This window comes from Grus americana, chromosome 1, assembly GCF_028858705.1.
Source record: "Grus americana isolate bGruAme1 chromosome 1, bGruAme1.mat, whole genome shotgun sequence".
NCBI lineage: Eukaryota > Metazoa > Chordata > Aves > Gruiformes > Gruidae > Grus > Grus americana.
This window is the reverse complement of record NC_072852.1, coordinates 181,654,288-181,666,585: the sequence shown is the minus strand read 5'-3', so window position 1 is coordinate 181,666,585 and position 12,298 is coordinate 181,654,288. Positions and strand designations below refer to the sequence as shown.

The 12,298-nt window shown below is 36.2% G+C and overlaps 1 protein-coding gene across 2 annotated transcripts in view; it reads right to left on the bottom strand.

Moving 5' to 3' along the window:
* DIAPH3 (diaphanous related formin 3) overlaps positions 1-12,298 on the bottom strand; it is a 256,877-nt gene that overhangs the window by 77,913 nt on the left and 166,666 nt on the right. For both annotated transcript variants that reach the window (XM_054812840.1, XM_054812841.1), the window contains one exon: positions 6,412-6,547. In XM_054812840.1, coding sequence (XP_054668815.1) covers positions 6,412-6,547 — 136 coding nt within the window. The remainder of the gene's footprint in view (positions 1-6,411; positions 6,548-12,298) is intronic.

The following is a 12,298-nucleotide window of genomic DNA, read 5'->3' as shown; positions in this document are numbered from 1 at the left end:
ATCCTCTGGGTGAAGAAGGTCCCATTTGAGGTTAAGTGGAGGCAGTCATGGGACAACTGGAAAGAGTTATCAGCACCAGGGAGGAACCGAGGTGAATGGAGAACTTGAAGTTCCAAAAAGGGAAACTCCCTAGAGAAGAGAGCCCTTACACAGAAGAATTGTTGGATATTAATACTATACCCTCAGGATTTCTTCATATATAGCATCATCAGATCTTTTGTCCTCTTCACAGTAAATTTAGTTGCACAAAACATATACCTAAATGGCCAAAAATCTAGCAATAAACCTACTATTGTTTAAAACTTGCGTTTGTCAGGCAAGTAGCCCAGCAGATATTTTAAAACAACAAGTTACTAACATATGTTAGAAACTACTGATGTCATCTCAGTTGTAATGGAACATGAGCAGATTTTTATAATCTGCAACATTTGTAGTCCTTCAGTCCCCTCAGAGGAAAGGAATACTATTAAGAAGTATTGATTCTCCCCTCCCAGTGAGAAGACATTAATAAAATGGAGGCCTTACAAACTGGAGCTAGACAGGGAAAAATAGGGTCTTTGAGGGTACCTACTAGTATAAGTAGGTTTGGGGATTTTTTAAGTTATTTCAAAAAGGTAAGCATTTTATCTGTTGGAATCTGAATTTTTATTGCCTAATTATGTTTACTATTTTCATTGCTTAAACCGTCAGTTCTGGGATCCATGTTGTCCTTTTATTTTGCAGAAGACTAAAGAACTAATGAAAATATTCATATTGCACAACTTAGCAGACAGCAATAAAGTAGTAAATGTTTGAAGAACCAAAACCTAAAACACTCTTACTCTTACTCTGTTTGTGAGACATGAATGTTTTTTTCCAAAACCAGATAAACAACCTAAAACCTCTGCAAAAATAAATACTGCAAAATTGACTGCAAATAAGGTCGTAACCATCTAAATGAACTGATGAACACGGATTTAAAACTAGTTAGTTGTGATAAAAGTGAAACTGAGTAACACAATTGAAAACAAACCAATATTCTAGATTGGAAATAAGATGTTTAAGACATCATTTTGGCATCGCTTCACTGCTTTTGCCTAAGAAAGGGCAGCCTTTGTAAATAACCACTGATTAAAGTGGCTTGTTACTTAAATAGTATTCAAAGTAAGACACAATGAAGATGCCACAATGATGGAGTTCTCAATTATATTACAATAAATTTAGCTGTTGTTATCGCAGTTATAGAATTCTTTACACTGTGATAAGATCAAAATAATTGATTGGTGTGCTTTCTACTGAGAATCTGAACAGCACGACAAAGTATGTATCTGAATGTTAATAGCATGCAGACAAGTGTCATTTACATAAAGATCCCCTTTTACTGGCTATTTACCAGTGGAACGATAGTATGTGATAGTTTGAACTGACTTCACAGAAGCAAGTAAAGCAATCTTATTGACAAAGTATCTCATGATGCATCTCACTATGTATCCCAGAGAGTATTTAGAGGACAGATTTTATTATCATAAATTTGAAAATACCAAATATCATTCATTGCTTAGACATTCAAAATTTTTACTCAGTTCCACATACTTTTCAAGTTATTAGGATGGAGCTGAAAGGAAAATATGCAGCTGATATTCTTCTTATGTAAATTTAAGACTCTCAGCCTTTTGTATCAGTGAATCATTTGGACACATAAGTGTTGCTATCTAAGATGTAACGTAGAGATTGAGAATTTTAGCAAATTACAATTTAGAAGGATCTAAATCTGATATTGGCTTCAGGTCCAAATCTCCAAAAAGCACTTGCAAGAGACTAAGTCAAACAATTCCATATAATAACAAAAGTCTATGGTCTTACTAGAAGAGGTTCAAATCTACATTATAAAGCCTACCTAAAATTTTAAGTTTTTCTGAAAGATGCTGTACTGTACATTCATAAACCACTACACATTTCACAATCTATAGAATATTGATATAAATATTTATATCTGAAATAGAAAAAAAAATCAAACTGAAAACTTAACGAAGATTTATCACATAGTATACATATTTACCTAATTTTAGAAAATGACCATATCAACAGTGAACTTGGTGTAACAGTATTTTAAAGGTAGCCTGATGCAGAGGTATGGATGACAGTGTAAGCTGTAAACTAGATGGCTAAGTTGTCACCTGTATATCAAAGGCACAACATAAGCTAACAAAGACTATTACAGTTTGTGAGAAGGCTGGTATATTGTAGGATCACCTTGGATCTCATGTTTGCAGTAAATGTCAGTTACTAGTGATGAAGCTATTGTTTTCACCCAGAAGGAATTCCTTTACCCCCGCCAAAGCTAAAAATCAGGAGTTACCATAATTCCAGACTAATATTCCTTTTGGATTAATAGGATCTATGTAGTGCTAGTCAAACCTCGTATAATACAGTCCAAATGTGCTATATGCAACTTATTGACTCAGCTTACATATTTGGTAGATATTAATAAAATCTGTATTTTGGTACATATTTAAGATCTTAAGTTTTTGTGAATGTAAAAAAAGTCAGCAATACCACCCAAATAGCAAAAAACTTTTGCAGTATTATGTAGGTCACTTATGTGAAGAAATGAATCACTCTTTCCTCCACCTTAGGCAGGTGAAGGTGGCACCATAGGTAACAAACCCCTTCTCTTCAAATAACTTCCAAAAGCAGATGAAAGCTGAAGAAATCCAAACAAAAAGGACTTCAAGAACAAAGGAGAATCTAGGAGAGGTTAAATGTCTGTGTTGTAAATGAGACCAATGGTTAACAAAACAAGCTTAGGATGATGATATAAATCCTGTTTAAGCATTGGATAGCAGCTCAGGCCTTGAAAGGTATGGGCGCAGGCAGAAAGCAGAAGCTCCAGAACTAGTCACTAATGGTCAATTAATGGTCACTGAAAAAACCCCACAACCTCAAGCACTGGGAAAAGACTGCTTTTACATTAAGAAGAGAAGCCGCAGTTAAGCAAGGGAAAAACATCCAGTTGAAGGCACTGCTATGGCCTGGGGAATTAACACCCCCTGAAGGATTTTGCATCGTGTAATCAAGACGAGGGTTGGGAACTGTCTAGAAACTAAACCATTTTATAAAAGGATAAGATCCCAAACTGGATGTGGGGAAGGGAAGAAAAGATGGTAGAGAAGCAAAAAAATACCCACTTCAGTTCTAGCTTCCCTTGCAGAAGACCTCTGAAGTTTCGACATGTCATCTTGTCAACTAAGACCATCACTGGTAGCCATCATTGCCGACTCTACAGTATCAGCTCCATGGGATTTCATATTCACATCAAATTTAGGACACAGATGTTAAGGACTGACTGCTTTGAATATGTAGTGGTAGTGCTTGATAGTAAGAACTAATTTGTAGTGATAATCATAGAATCATTTAGGTTGGAAAAGGCCTTTAAGATCATCAAGTCCAACCATCTTGCGGCTTACCAGTACCTGAAGGGGGCCTACAGGAAAGCTGGTGAGGGACTGTTTGTCAGGGAGTGTAGTGACAGGACAAGGGGTAATGGGTTTAAGCTGAAGGAGGGTCGATTTAGATTAGATGTTAGAAAGAAATTCTTCACTATAAGGGTGGTGAGGCACTGGAACAGGTTGCCCAGAGAGGTTGTGGATGCCCCATCCCTGGAAGTGTTCAAGGCCAGGTTGGATGAGGCTTTGGGCAACGTGGTCTAGTGGAGGGTGTCCCTGCCCGCAGCAGGGGGGTTGGAACTAGATGATCTTTGAGGTCCCTTCCAACCCAAACCATTCTATGATTCTATGATTAACCTAGCACTGCCAAGTGCAGCCACTAAACCATGTCCCTAAGCACCGCATCTACACATCTTATAAATATCTCCAGAGATGGTGACTCAATCACTTCTCTGGGCAGCCAGTTCCAATGCTTGACAACCCTTTCAGTGAAGAATTTTTTCCTAAATAATGATAAATAATGCATAAGACTACATTATTAGCACAACCAGTGCTGTTAATGATTGTCAGTCCAGTAAAGTAGGGTTTTTTTCTTTTTTTTTTCTTTTCCTGTTGTTTTGCATTTTTAAAAAAAGTTTAAGAGAAATAGTTAAACAACTCTGAAGTAGCATATAAGCACAGTGATACACAGGCATCCCTAACCTTCAAGTAATTTTCAGTTAAAAAGCAATATTACTGAAAAATGAAGAGTGGAGATATAAGTACACTATGATCTGTTCACTGTTAAAAAATAATCTTGAAAAACCAGTTAGTAAATATAATCTAATCTTTTCTCTTCTTCAAGTATGCACCTGCTTGAATCCCAGAAAATAATTTCTGGGATGGTGACATCAATGAGTTTTCAGCTACTTCATTCAAGCAATAATTGAAATAATGTTTCTACAAATCCAACATGTGATCTAGTCACCATATAAAGAAACGATGTGCAGCAAAAATCAGTTACTCCACCGTCACACTTCAGGTAAAAGTGTTTTGATATTTTGACAGGGGGAGGACCCAGTTAGAAATTTGTCAGCAAGATCAGATGTGAACATGTTGTGACTGATTTACAGATGCTTAATGAGAAGACAGCTTTTCAATGAACTAGTTATAGCTAGGAAAAAGAAAAAGAGGAGACAAAAAGGAAAAAATAATTTTTGAACATCCACGTTACTCTTCCATCAACATCAGAGTAACATTATGCCTCTTCAATTAGTAAATACATTTACAATAAGACTGCCAAAAAAACCCAAAACCCCAACCCCTACTTTTCATATTGTTGTTGCTGTCCTTCCTGACAAACAAATCTACCACAGGTACTTTCCACTGCCAGAATTTCGGTTTTCTAAAAGACTTTTACAATTGTGTTGCAAACAAGCACAAGAAACCTTACAAGGTTGGCCATCTCGTCAGTGGCCAATTTAGTGAATACCAGACTGAAGATATTTATAGCTTCAGGTGATCCTAACATCATCTTTTCCCATCTGCTGCTGTTTAGATCAGTCATTCCAGACTGAACCTTAAGTGGCTGCTAACAAGAGCAAGAAACCTCTTTCTGTACACTTATATGATTTAATAAAAAACCAAGCTACTAAGTGACAAAGCAGCTATTTACACAACGACCTAGCTGTTCTGTAGATGACCAGTAAGCAGTTCCCCGCTACGCTGGCTGAAGAAGTAGGTTTAACTATCAGAGGCCTGCATACACATGGCAGGTGTATTACTCAGAAGTCCGCAACATTGGCACCTGTATTCTGGAAAACCTGAACATGACATTATGAGTAACAGGACTTGAGAGGAGCTTTAATTTCCCCTGAAAGACTATAAATTTTCCATCCAAAGCACTATCAGTCATACATACAACACGTCTGAGAGAAGAATACCTAATGTCTTTTGAAACACTTCCAACCACGCATGCAGATACCAGTTTTGCCCCTTCCTAGTCTTCTGCAGCCTCCTCTGTCTTCTGTGAGCTTTAGAAAGATTGTCACTGGTAGTTTTCTGATTGGGTCTTGAATTTACTTCCAAAGAATTAGAAATTCTGTGTTCAGAGGGCAGTCGCCTGGTTTCCCATCTTGAGAGAAAGCTTTAGTCTCGCACCTCAAGACATGGATGTTCTCATGAAAATAAATCAAAGACTTTCGGTCTGAAGAATCCCTGAAACTAAACACACCTACTCTGGCTATTAGTGAAACGTGGAAGAGACAGATAATCATTTATGCCAAAGGTGCCGACCAGGGTTTGAGTGGGGAACTGTTTAACAAGATCTGCTCAGAAAAAAAATGAGAGTTGCTCACGATAATTCACACAGTAAGTCATGTATCATTCTGAAGGATTCCAGAAGCTCAGTCTGGGATAAAATATAGCAGTATAGAGGATCATCAGACATCTTTTTTAGTAACAGAGAACTCACAGTGTCTGCTGTCTCTTTTGGTACAAAAGACAACACAGCATAAATGAGTAACTTTAAAAATGCATGGCTGAAGTTTCTTTCAAGGTGTTTCAATAGGGACCTATTGAAATAACAATTGACATACTCAAAGAAAAATCCAGAGTACTTCAGGAAGGGCTTATTCTCATGAAAGAACAAAAATGAATATGTAACTTTCGTTAAAAGAAATAAAACGGCTTTGTGATTTGGAAAATGTCAGTTCTCAGGTAATGTAAGGGGTTCTGAGCATAACTGAACTTACACTTGGTCACACGAGGTTCAATATATTCCAATGGAAAAAGATGAAGCAGCATTACAAGTTCTAAAATGGCTTGACAAGAACAGGTAATTAGAGAAGCTCATTAACAAAAAAAAATTTAAGAACCTCTTTGCTGTAAACTTTAATTGGTGAAAATCATTCATTTATTCAGTCTTTTCTCATAGCACATTAAGACAATGAAAAAATGGCAGCTTTACTTCCAGTAAAAAGCTAGGCAAAATGCTTTTTCTACTTACCTGTTTTCATTTCTAACAAGCGCTTTTTCTTTTGTTGCCTCTCTTGTTTTTCTTTTTCTGCTTTCTCCTTAGCTATTTTAGCACGTCTCTGTTTTTCTTCTGCTTCCCTTCTTCTCATATTCTCCTTTACTGCTTGCTATGAAAAAGTAATATAGAGTTCCATTAAAACTGAAGTCTCAGCAAAAACAAAGCTGAAGCTTAAAAACAAAGAAAAAAGCTTTAAAATCACATCTCCTAACTAACCTTAATTTATCAAGCCAAATAAACATTTTTACATTCCATATTTAGTACACTTTATTCAGAAGACTAAGCAAATTCAGAATAAATACATTAAAAGCATACTAATTGCCCCCAAACTGGGATTATAAATTCAGCAAGAAATACATCTTAAGAATACACACATTAATGTAGGAAGAACTCAAAATATCTAAACCACCTGTTTTACAAAACTGTATGTATGTTACTATTTGTATTTCAAGAATAGTTTCAACATTTATTCTTTCTCATTTTGCCACTATACCAAGCAAAAGAAAGCTTCTTGGGTGACTTAGCTGTGCATATTTCTTATTCTTATCCACATATGCATTAATTCACTGGGTTTATAAATTCTTGTCTTCTGGTTAATACCAGTACAACATTGTTTATTTTGAATTATAAATAAGAACTCCAAAGCTTCCAATGAAGCCAAAACAGAATTATGAGTTTCAGAGTTTTTAGATCATTATTTTGCATATTCAGACATTAAGCAAAAAAACCTGTGTTGCATTCAATAATTTTTTTAACAAAGCTATTTTAGGATTACCTTTTCTTTATTTTAGTGTTAGCTACGTACACTGATAAATTCGCAGCGCTCAACTCTGGCTTGCATTAAATGTAAAGTGCTGTGCACCTATTCTTCATTGCGGAAAGTTTCTCTTTTCAGAATGCGGTTACACACAAAATCTGATCTTTCACAATAGATCAAACTGTCCCTCCTACAAAATGTCTAATATCTTCACAAGTTCCGAGGCAGAGGCTGCATGTTTGCAGGGATAATTAATGTGTCATGTTGTTTTTTGTGGGAAAATGTCCAGCCTGGACTCAGAAAAAAATGTCAGAATGGATTGACGCATACTATAAAGCAGAGATGAACGTGGATTACAGCAATATTTGCAAGGGCACTGTTTGTAGCATCACTGCAATAGATAGTGACCAAAGGAAGAGAAAAAAAATAATTGCATAAATCTTGTGAGGAAATACCTGTCTTTGATAACTGAAGAAGAATAAGCTTTCAATCATGAAAAATGACAATGAAATGGACTTTTTAAACAAAGCAAAACTGTACTTCCACAGTGTCTTCTCCAGTTACCTTTGTCAATTTTCTTGATACTGGGGGAGGAGGGGAGAAGCTTACTATGTGATGCTAAAATTCTGGACTGAATTAATTTTAACAAATTATTTGCTGATTTTCAGATTGGGCATTCTGTAAAATAAACTGCTGGGCAAAACTCAAATGGGACTCAAGCACAAGTACAATTTTGGCAGAAATGACACACTTTCCTAACAGAGTGATGATGGAAATTTCTACTTTGCATCCACTTTTTTCCCAAAGTAATACCAGTAGGACTCAGCCTCAGCCTGCAGTCATCCAAGTGTCTATTCCTTTCTAATCGCGCTGATCAACTGGGTCTGATTTAGTAGCTCACACCTCATATTCCGTGCAAATTGGATGCTCTGGAGTATCACAGCTTGCCTCCAGCCTTTCTCTAGCAGGACACTGGTCTTCCGTAAGTTTTGTGTCATAACTTAAGATTTCTGGCTGATGATGTCTTGGAAACCATTTAAGACACCTCTCCAGGATACTAGGCGCTTCTGTTGTTAGGTGTCCTTTGAGATATCAGGTAGACAACTCTCTGAATTCCACTAACTGTATTGAGTATGCATGTCTCTTGACTAGAACACAAGATTAGACACTCAAACTCACATACAGATGCCAACATTAGAGCTCTATGCCCTACAGCCAAATCCTATCCTACATTCTGTGTGTTTTCGACACAAACCATAGGTGTCCAAAGTTCTGCAAAATGTTTATACCAAGAATTGTCACAATTTTGACTGAGACAAACACGTATTTGTGTTTCACACTGTTGGCATTTCAAAGATTGAATGCCTTAACACTTCTTTGCTCAAAAGGCCTAAAAAATTAGATATGGTCTGACCACATCTGCTGTATACAAGCAGCACTGCATTCAGCATAGGGCACGGTATGCCAAGTTAAGTCTCCGAAGAATTATAAAAGTATACGCCTTTTGCATACCATGCCAACGGCTAGAGTTTCCGAGATGGAGGCATTCTTGAGTTCTCTCTTGTGCTTTCCAGGACCGTTTCTGATTTTTATTCAAGTATTTGCATAATAAAAAAGAAAATACTCCAGAATCTAGGGAACAAACTCTTACTTAGTTGCTGCTCTTCTGGTTCTTGAAGTCATGTTTCTGTTGCAGAGCAACCTAGTGTCAATAGGAGCAAGGGGTTTCTATAGTCCTATGATTAGCGTTCTGTCTTGGACATACAAGTTGTTGACTGAAAGCCTCTTCTGTCCCTCTCCTACAACTGCAGGAAAACTCTAACTATTAGACAAACAGAAGAAGATGAAAGACTTCAATTGCTTCACCTTATTTCAGAAAGCTGTCCTTCCAAGGAAAGGAATGAGCCTGTTAGCAGTACCTCTGATGCTGTGAAAGCACTAAAGGAGGTTAACAAAGATGTCAGAAATCTATGATGTTCCACTGACAGTACTAGGAATTTAGCTTTAGGAGTTAAAGCACTGACAGTAAGGTGCTTCATCCATTTTTTGGATCTGGCCAACTAACTGGGCTCTAGATTTGGTGCTCGCAGTGTGTGATTAATCGCTGTTACAGCCATCAAATAACACTGAAGTACAAAGTGCAGTCCCAAGTTAGCTATGAACCTGAAGTCTATGGCTCCAGATTTAAACATGTTTTTTAAACATTTTAAACATTTTCATTAATTGAGAACAAACAAACAAAAAAACCCCATTATAAGTAGATGAGTACTGTATGTAATTATCAACTTTTCTTGACAGCAAGAATGATTGAACTTCACTTTCCCACACCTAGTGGTGACTTAAGTAGTTTCTGACTTTTTAAGAATCCAATGATTTTTCAGCACTAAATTTAAAAGTCTTTTGAGCTAAGTTTCCTAGGATGCCAGCCACCTTCATTTCCTGTCAGTAATCAAGACCAACGCTAAGCAATTCTGAAAATCAGACCCCAGGTGTCTCACGCTAGGTATCTCAAAAATCTTTTCCAAAAAGTCTCAAAACTGACTAGCTACTCAATATTTTGTTTAGTGTCATTGAATGATAAGGGGTTTCATGCCTTATCTACACACCTTTTTCATATAGCCTTCAAACTGTGCTCTGCAAGACAGAATTATTAATTTTCCTCAAGGTTTCTTCTATCATGCTCATCAATAATATCTAACTGTTTTGAAGCATTAATTAATCTATCTTTATAACACCGCTGTGAAGCAGGGGTTAGTATCAGTGCTAATTTTACAGACACAGAAAAGAAATATGGGGAAATTAAGGTAAAGCACAACTACTTCTTTGAGTCTCCAATTCAAGATGAACCTATGCATTTAGAATTCTTATTCTACAGCATTTAAATGGGAGACGTGGTTTAAACGTCAGAAATGAAAGTAATACAACTATTTCATAATATTTAGCAATTTTGAAGTCAGACTCCTGAGTTTCAAATTAGGCACTGATCAAGTTAGGAAAATATAATCAATGCTCGTGTTGAAAAATCTGGCATATGTAACTTGCCAAGCAACATTATTCTGACTGAAGACTGTGCCTTCTAGGTTTTTAGCTGCTAAACTCTGAAGCAGCAGGGGCTTGGTAATCTTTACGTGTTCCAATATGTTTGCTAAATATGGGTTCCATTTTAAGTCCTTTCCACAAAATAGATTGAAATAGGTATTTCAAACCCTTTCTCAACACCTACAAAAGTATTTTTCCCTATCTACACCCTTAGATATGTCTAAAATCATTAATAAAACCCCAAAACCAACCAACCAAGCAAAATCAAACAAGACCGGGAAACATGCAAGCAACTTAAGTGTGTTGCAATGCTAAGCATCAGGCTGCAATGAGTAGAAGATGGTAAAATGACTATTTGAATCTTTCTATAGATCAGCAGGCATGAACTGGATCACTGCTCCAGATTTTGTCACAAAGCTCATGCTCAGATAACATCCCTGCAGGAGGGCAACCAGTAAGTTAAGCTATGTAATCATAGGTAGCCAGATGTGACACAAGTCACCTTTTCCAAGTTATCCAAATTAATAAATTCATACATAACTGGGGACATGCCTTCATATCCTTCCATTTCTTCATTGAGAAAAAGAGTTGCTTACCAGCCAAATGTTCAGAATCCAAGAGAAAAAACTATTTTTGCAAAGAAAACTTAAAAAAAAGCAAAACAAAACCCAAAAACAAAATTGGAAAATAACCGCAACCTCCACACAAAATCAACTACCTCTCCCTGCCCCCCTAACCTTAGCAATCTGAACATAGTTATAAATCACCAAGATAGCAATCGTCACTAATCCTAAATAAGAGTTCTATAAAAATATTTTGAACTTATATAGTCATCAGCTTTCCCAAAGTTGTCTGGTTATTTTAAATTGAGCGATATACCAGTCTTGAATATGTGTTCTGAAGCACATCATCAAGTTACTCATCCTTCTTCCAGAAGAACTACATTGACAATGGTAACAGAATCTGCAGTACTTTGGAGAACATCTGATTGTCCTGAAGTTTGCCAAGACAACTCATTATAGTCTTACATAATCAGCTCCAAGCTCATAAAGAAATACCCTGGTGAGAAATTTCTATCTCACTTTTTAGAAAGGTCTTTTGTTAAATCACATTTTGGTAGAATTAAAAAAAAAGAAAAAACAACAAAAAAAGAACAAGAACCCCTATCATTAAAATTTGTAAGCATAATGAAAACGCTTTTGGACCCAAAAAATACCTCAAGAAAAATAAAATTAATTTCCAAAATAGCTCGAGCTTTTATGATGAGCTAGTATATGTGAACATTTGTATACATTATTCAGATGCTGCCCTATGATACAAGGACAGAGCTAACCTCCACATCTATGACTATTTTAGATGAGTTTAAGGCAAAGCTCTGCTAACTAACAGTGAGTCTGAATTATGGTTATAACTATGTTCTGAGCTCTATACCAAAGGAGCTACTCAACAATAACTTGGATCAGCCTACTGTTTGCTTGTCAAATATAATTCATATATTTACAATAAGATAATAATTCTTAGCCCCTCCCCTCAAAGATCATCCTTTTTAAAGGAAAAAGAAGAAAGCAAGCATTTAAAATGCCTAAAATGTAAAATCCTAGACAATCTGTTGTCACAAAAATTAAAGATCCTTAGAAACAGACTGAGTTTGAGGAAAATATGCTATTTTTTTAAGCCAGGATAAGGAGCTCTGAGTTTAGCAGGGAATCTGCTTACAGACATAAATCTTGACAATGATCAAGTGCTGTAGGCAAATGAAAAATGAAACTAAATAAAATCTTGGGTCTGGATTTTGCATGGAAAGAGCATTATAAATATAGAAAAATTGTTAGAATATTTAAGTCAACAACAAGCATCCTTTAAGCAGAAAATGCAATAGTATTTAAAAAAGGTAGAGTTTCAGGTTTTTCCCCTTTAGGTTATACATGCATAAAAGAGGCTCAGTTTTAAATTACATTCATTGTTATTAGGAAGTTCCAATTCTTTCAGAAAGAAATAAACCACAGATAATAATTCAAAGCTCCATTATCCTTAGCATGTCCTAAGAATTTAGGATGTGCAAAG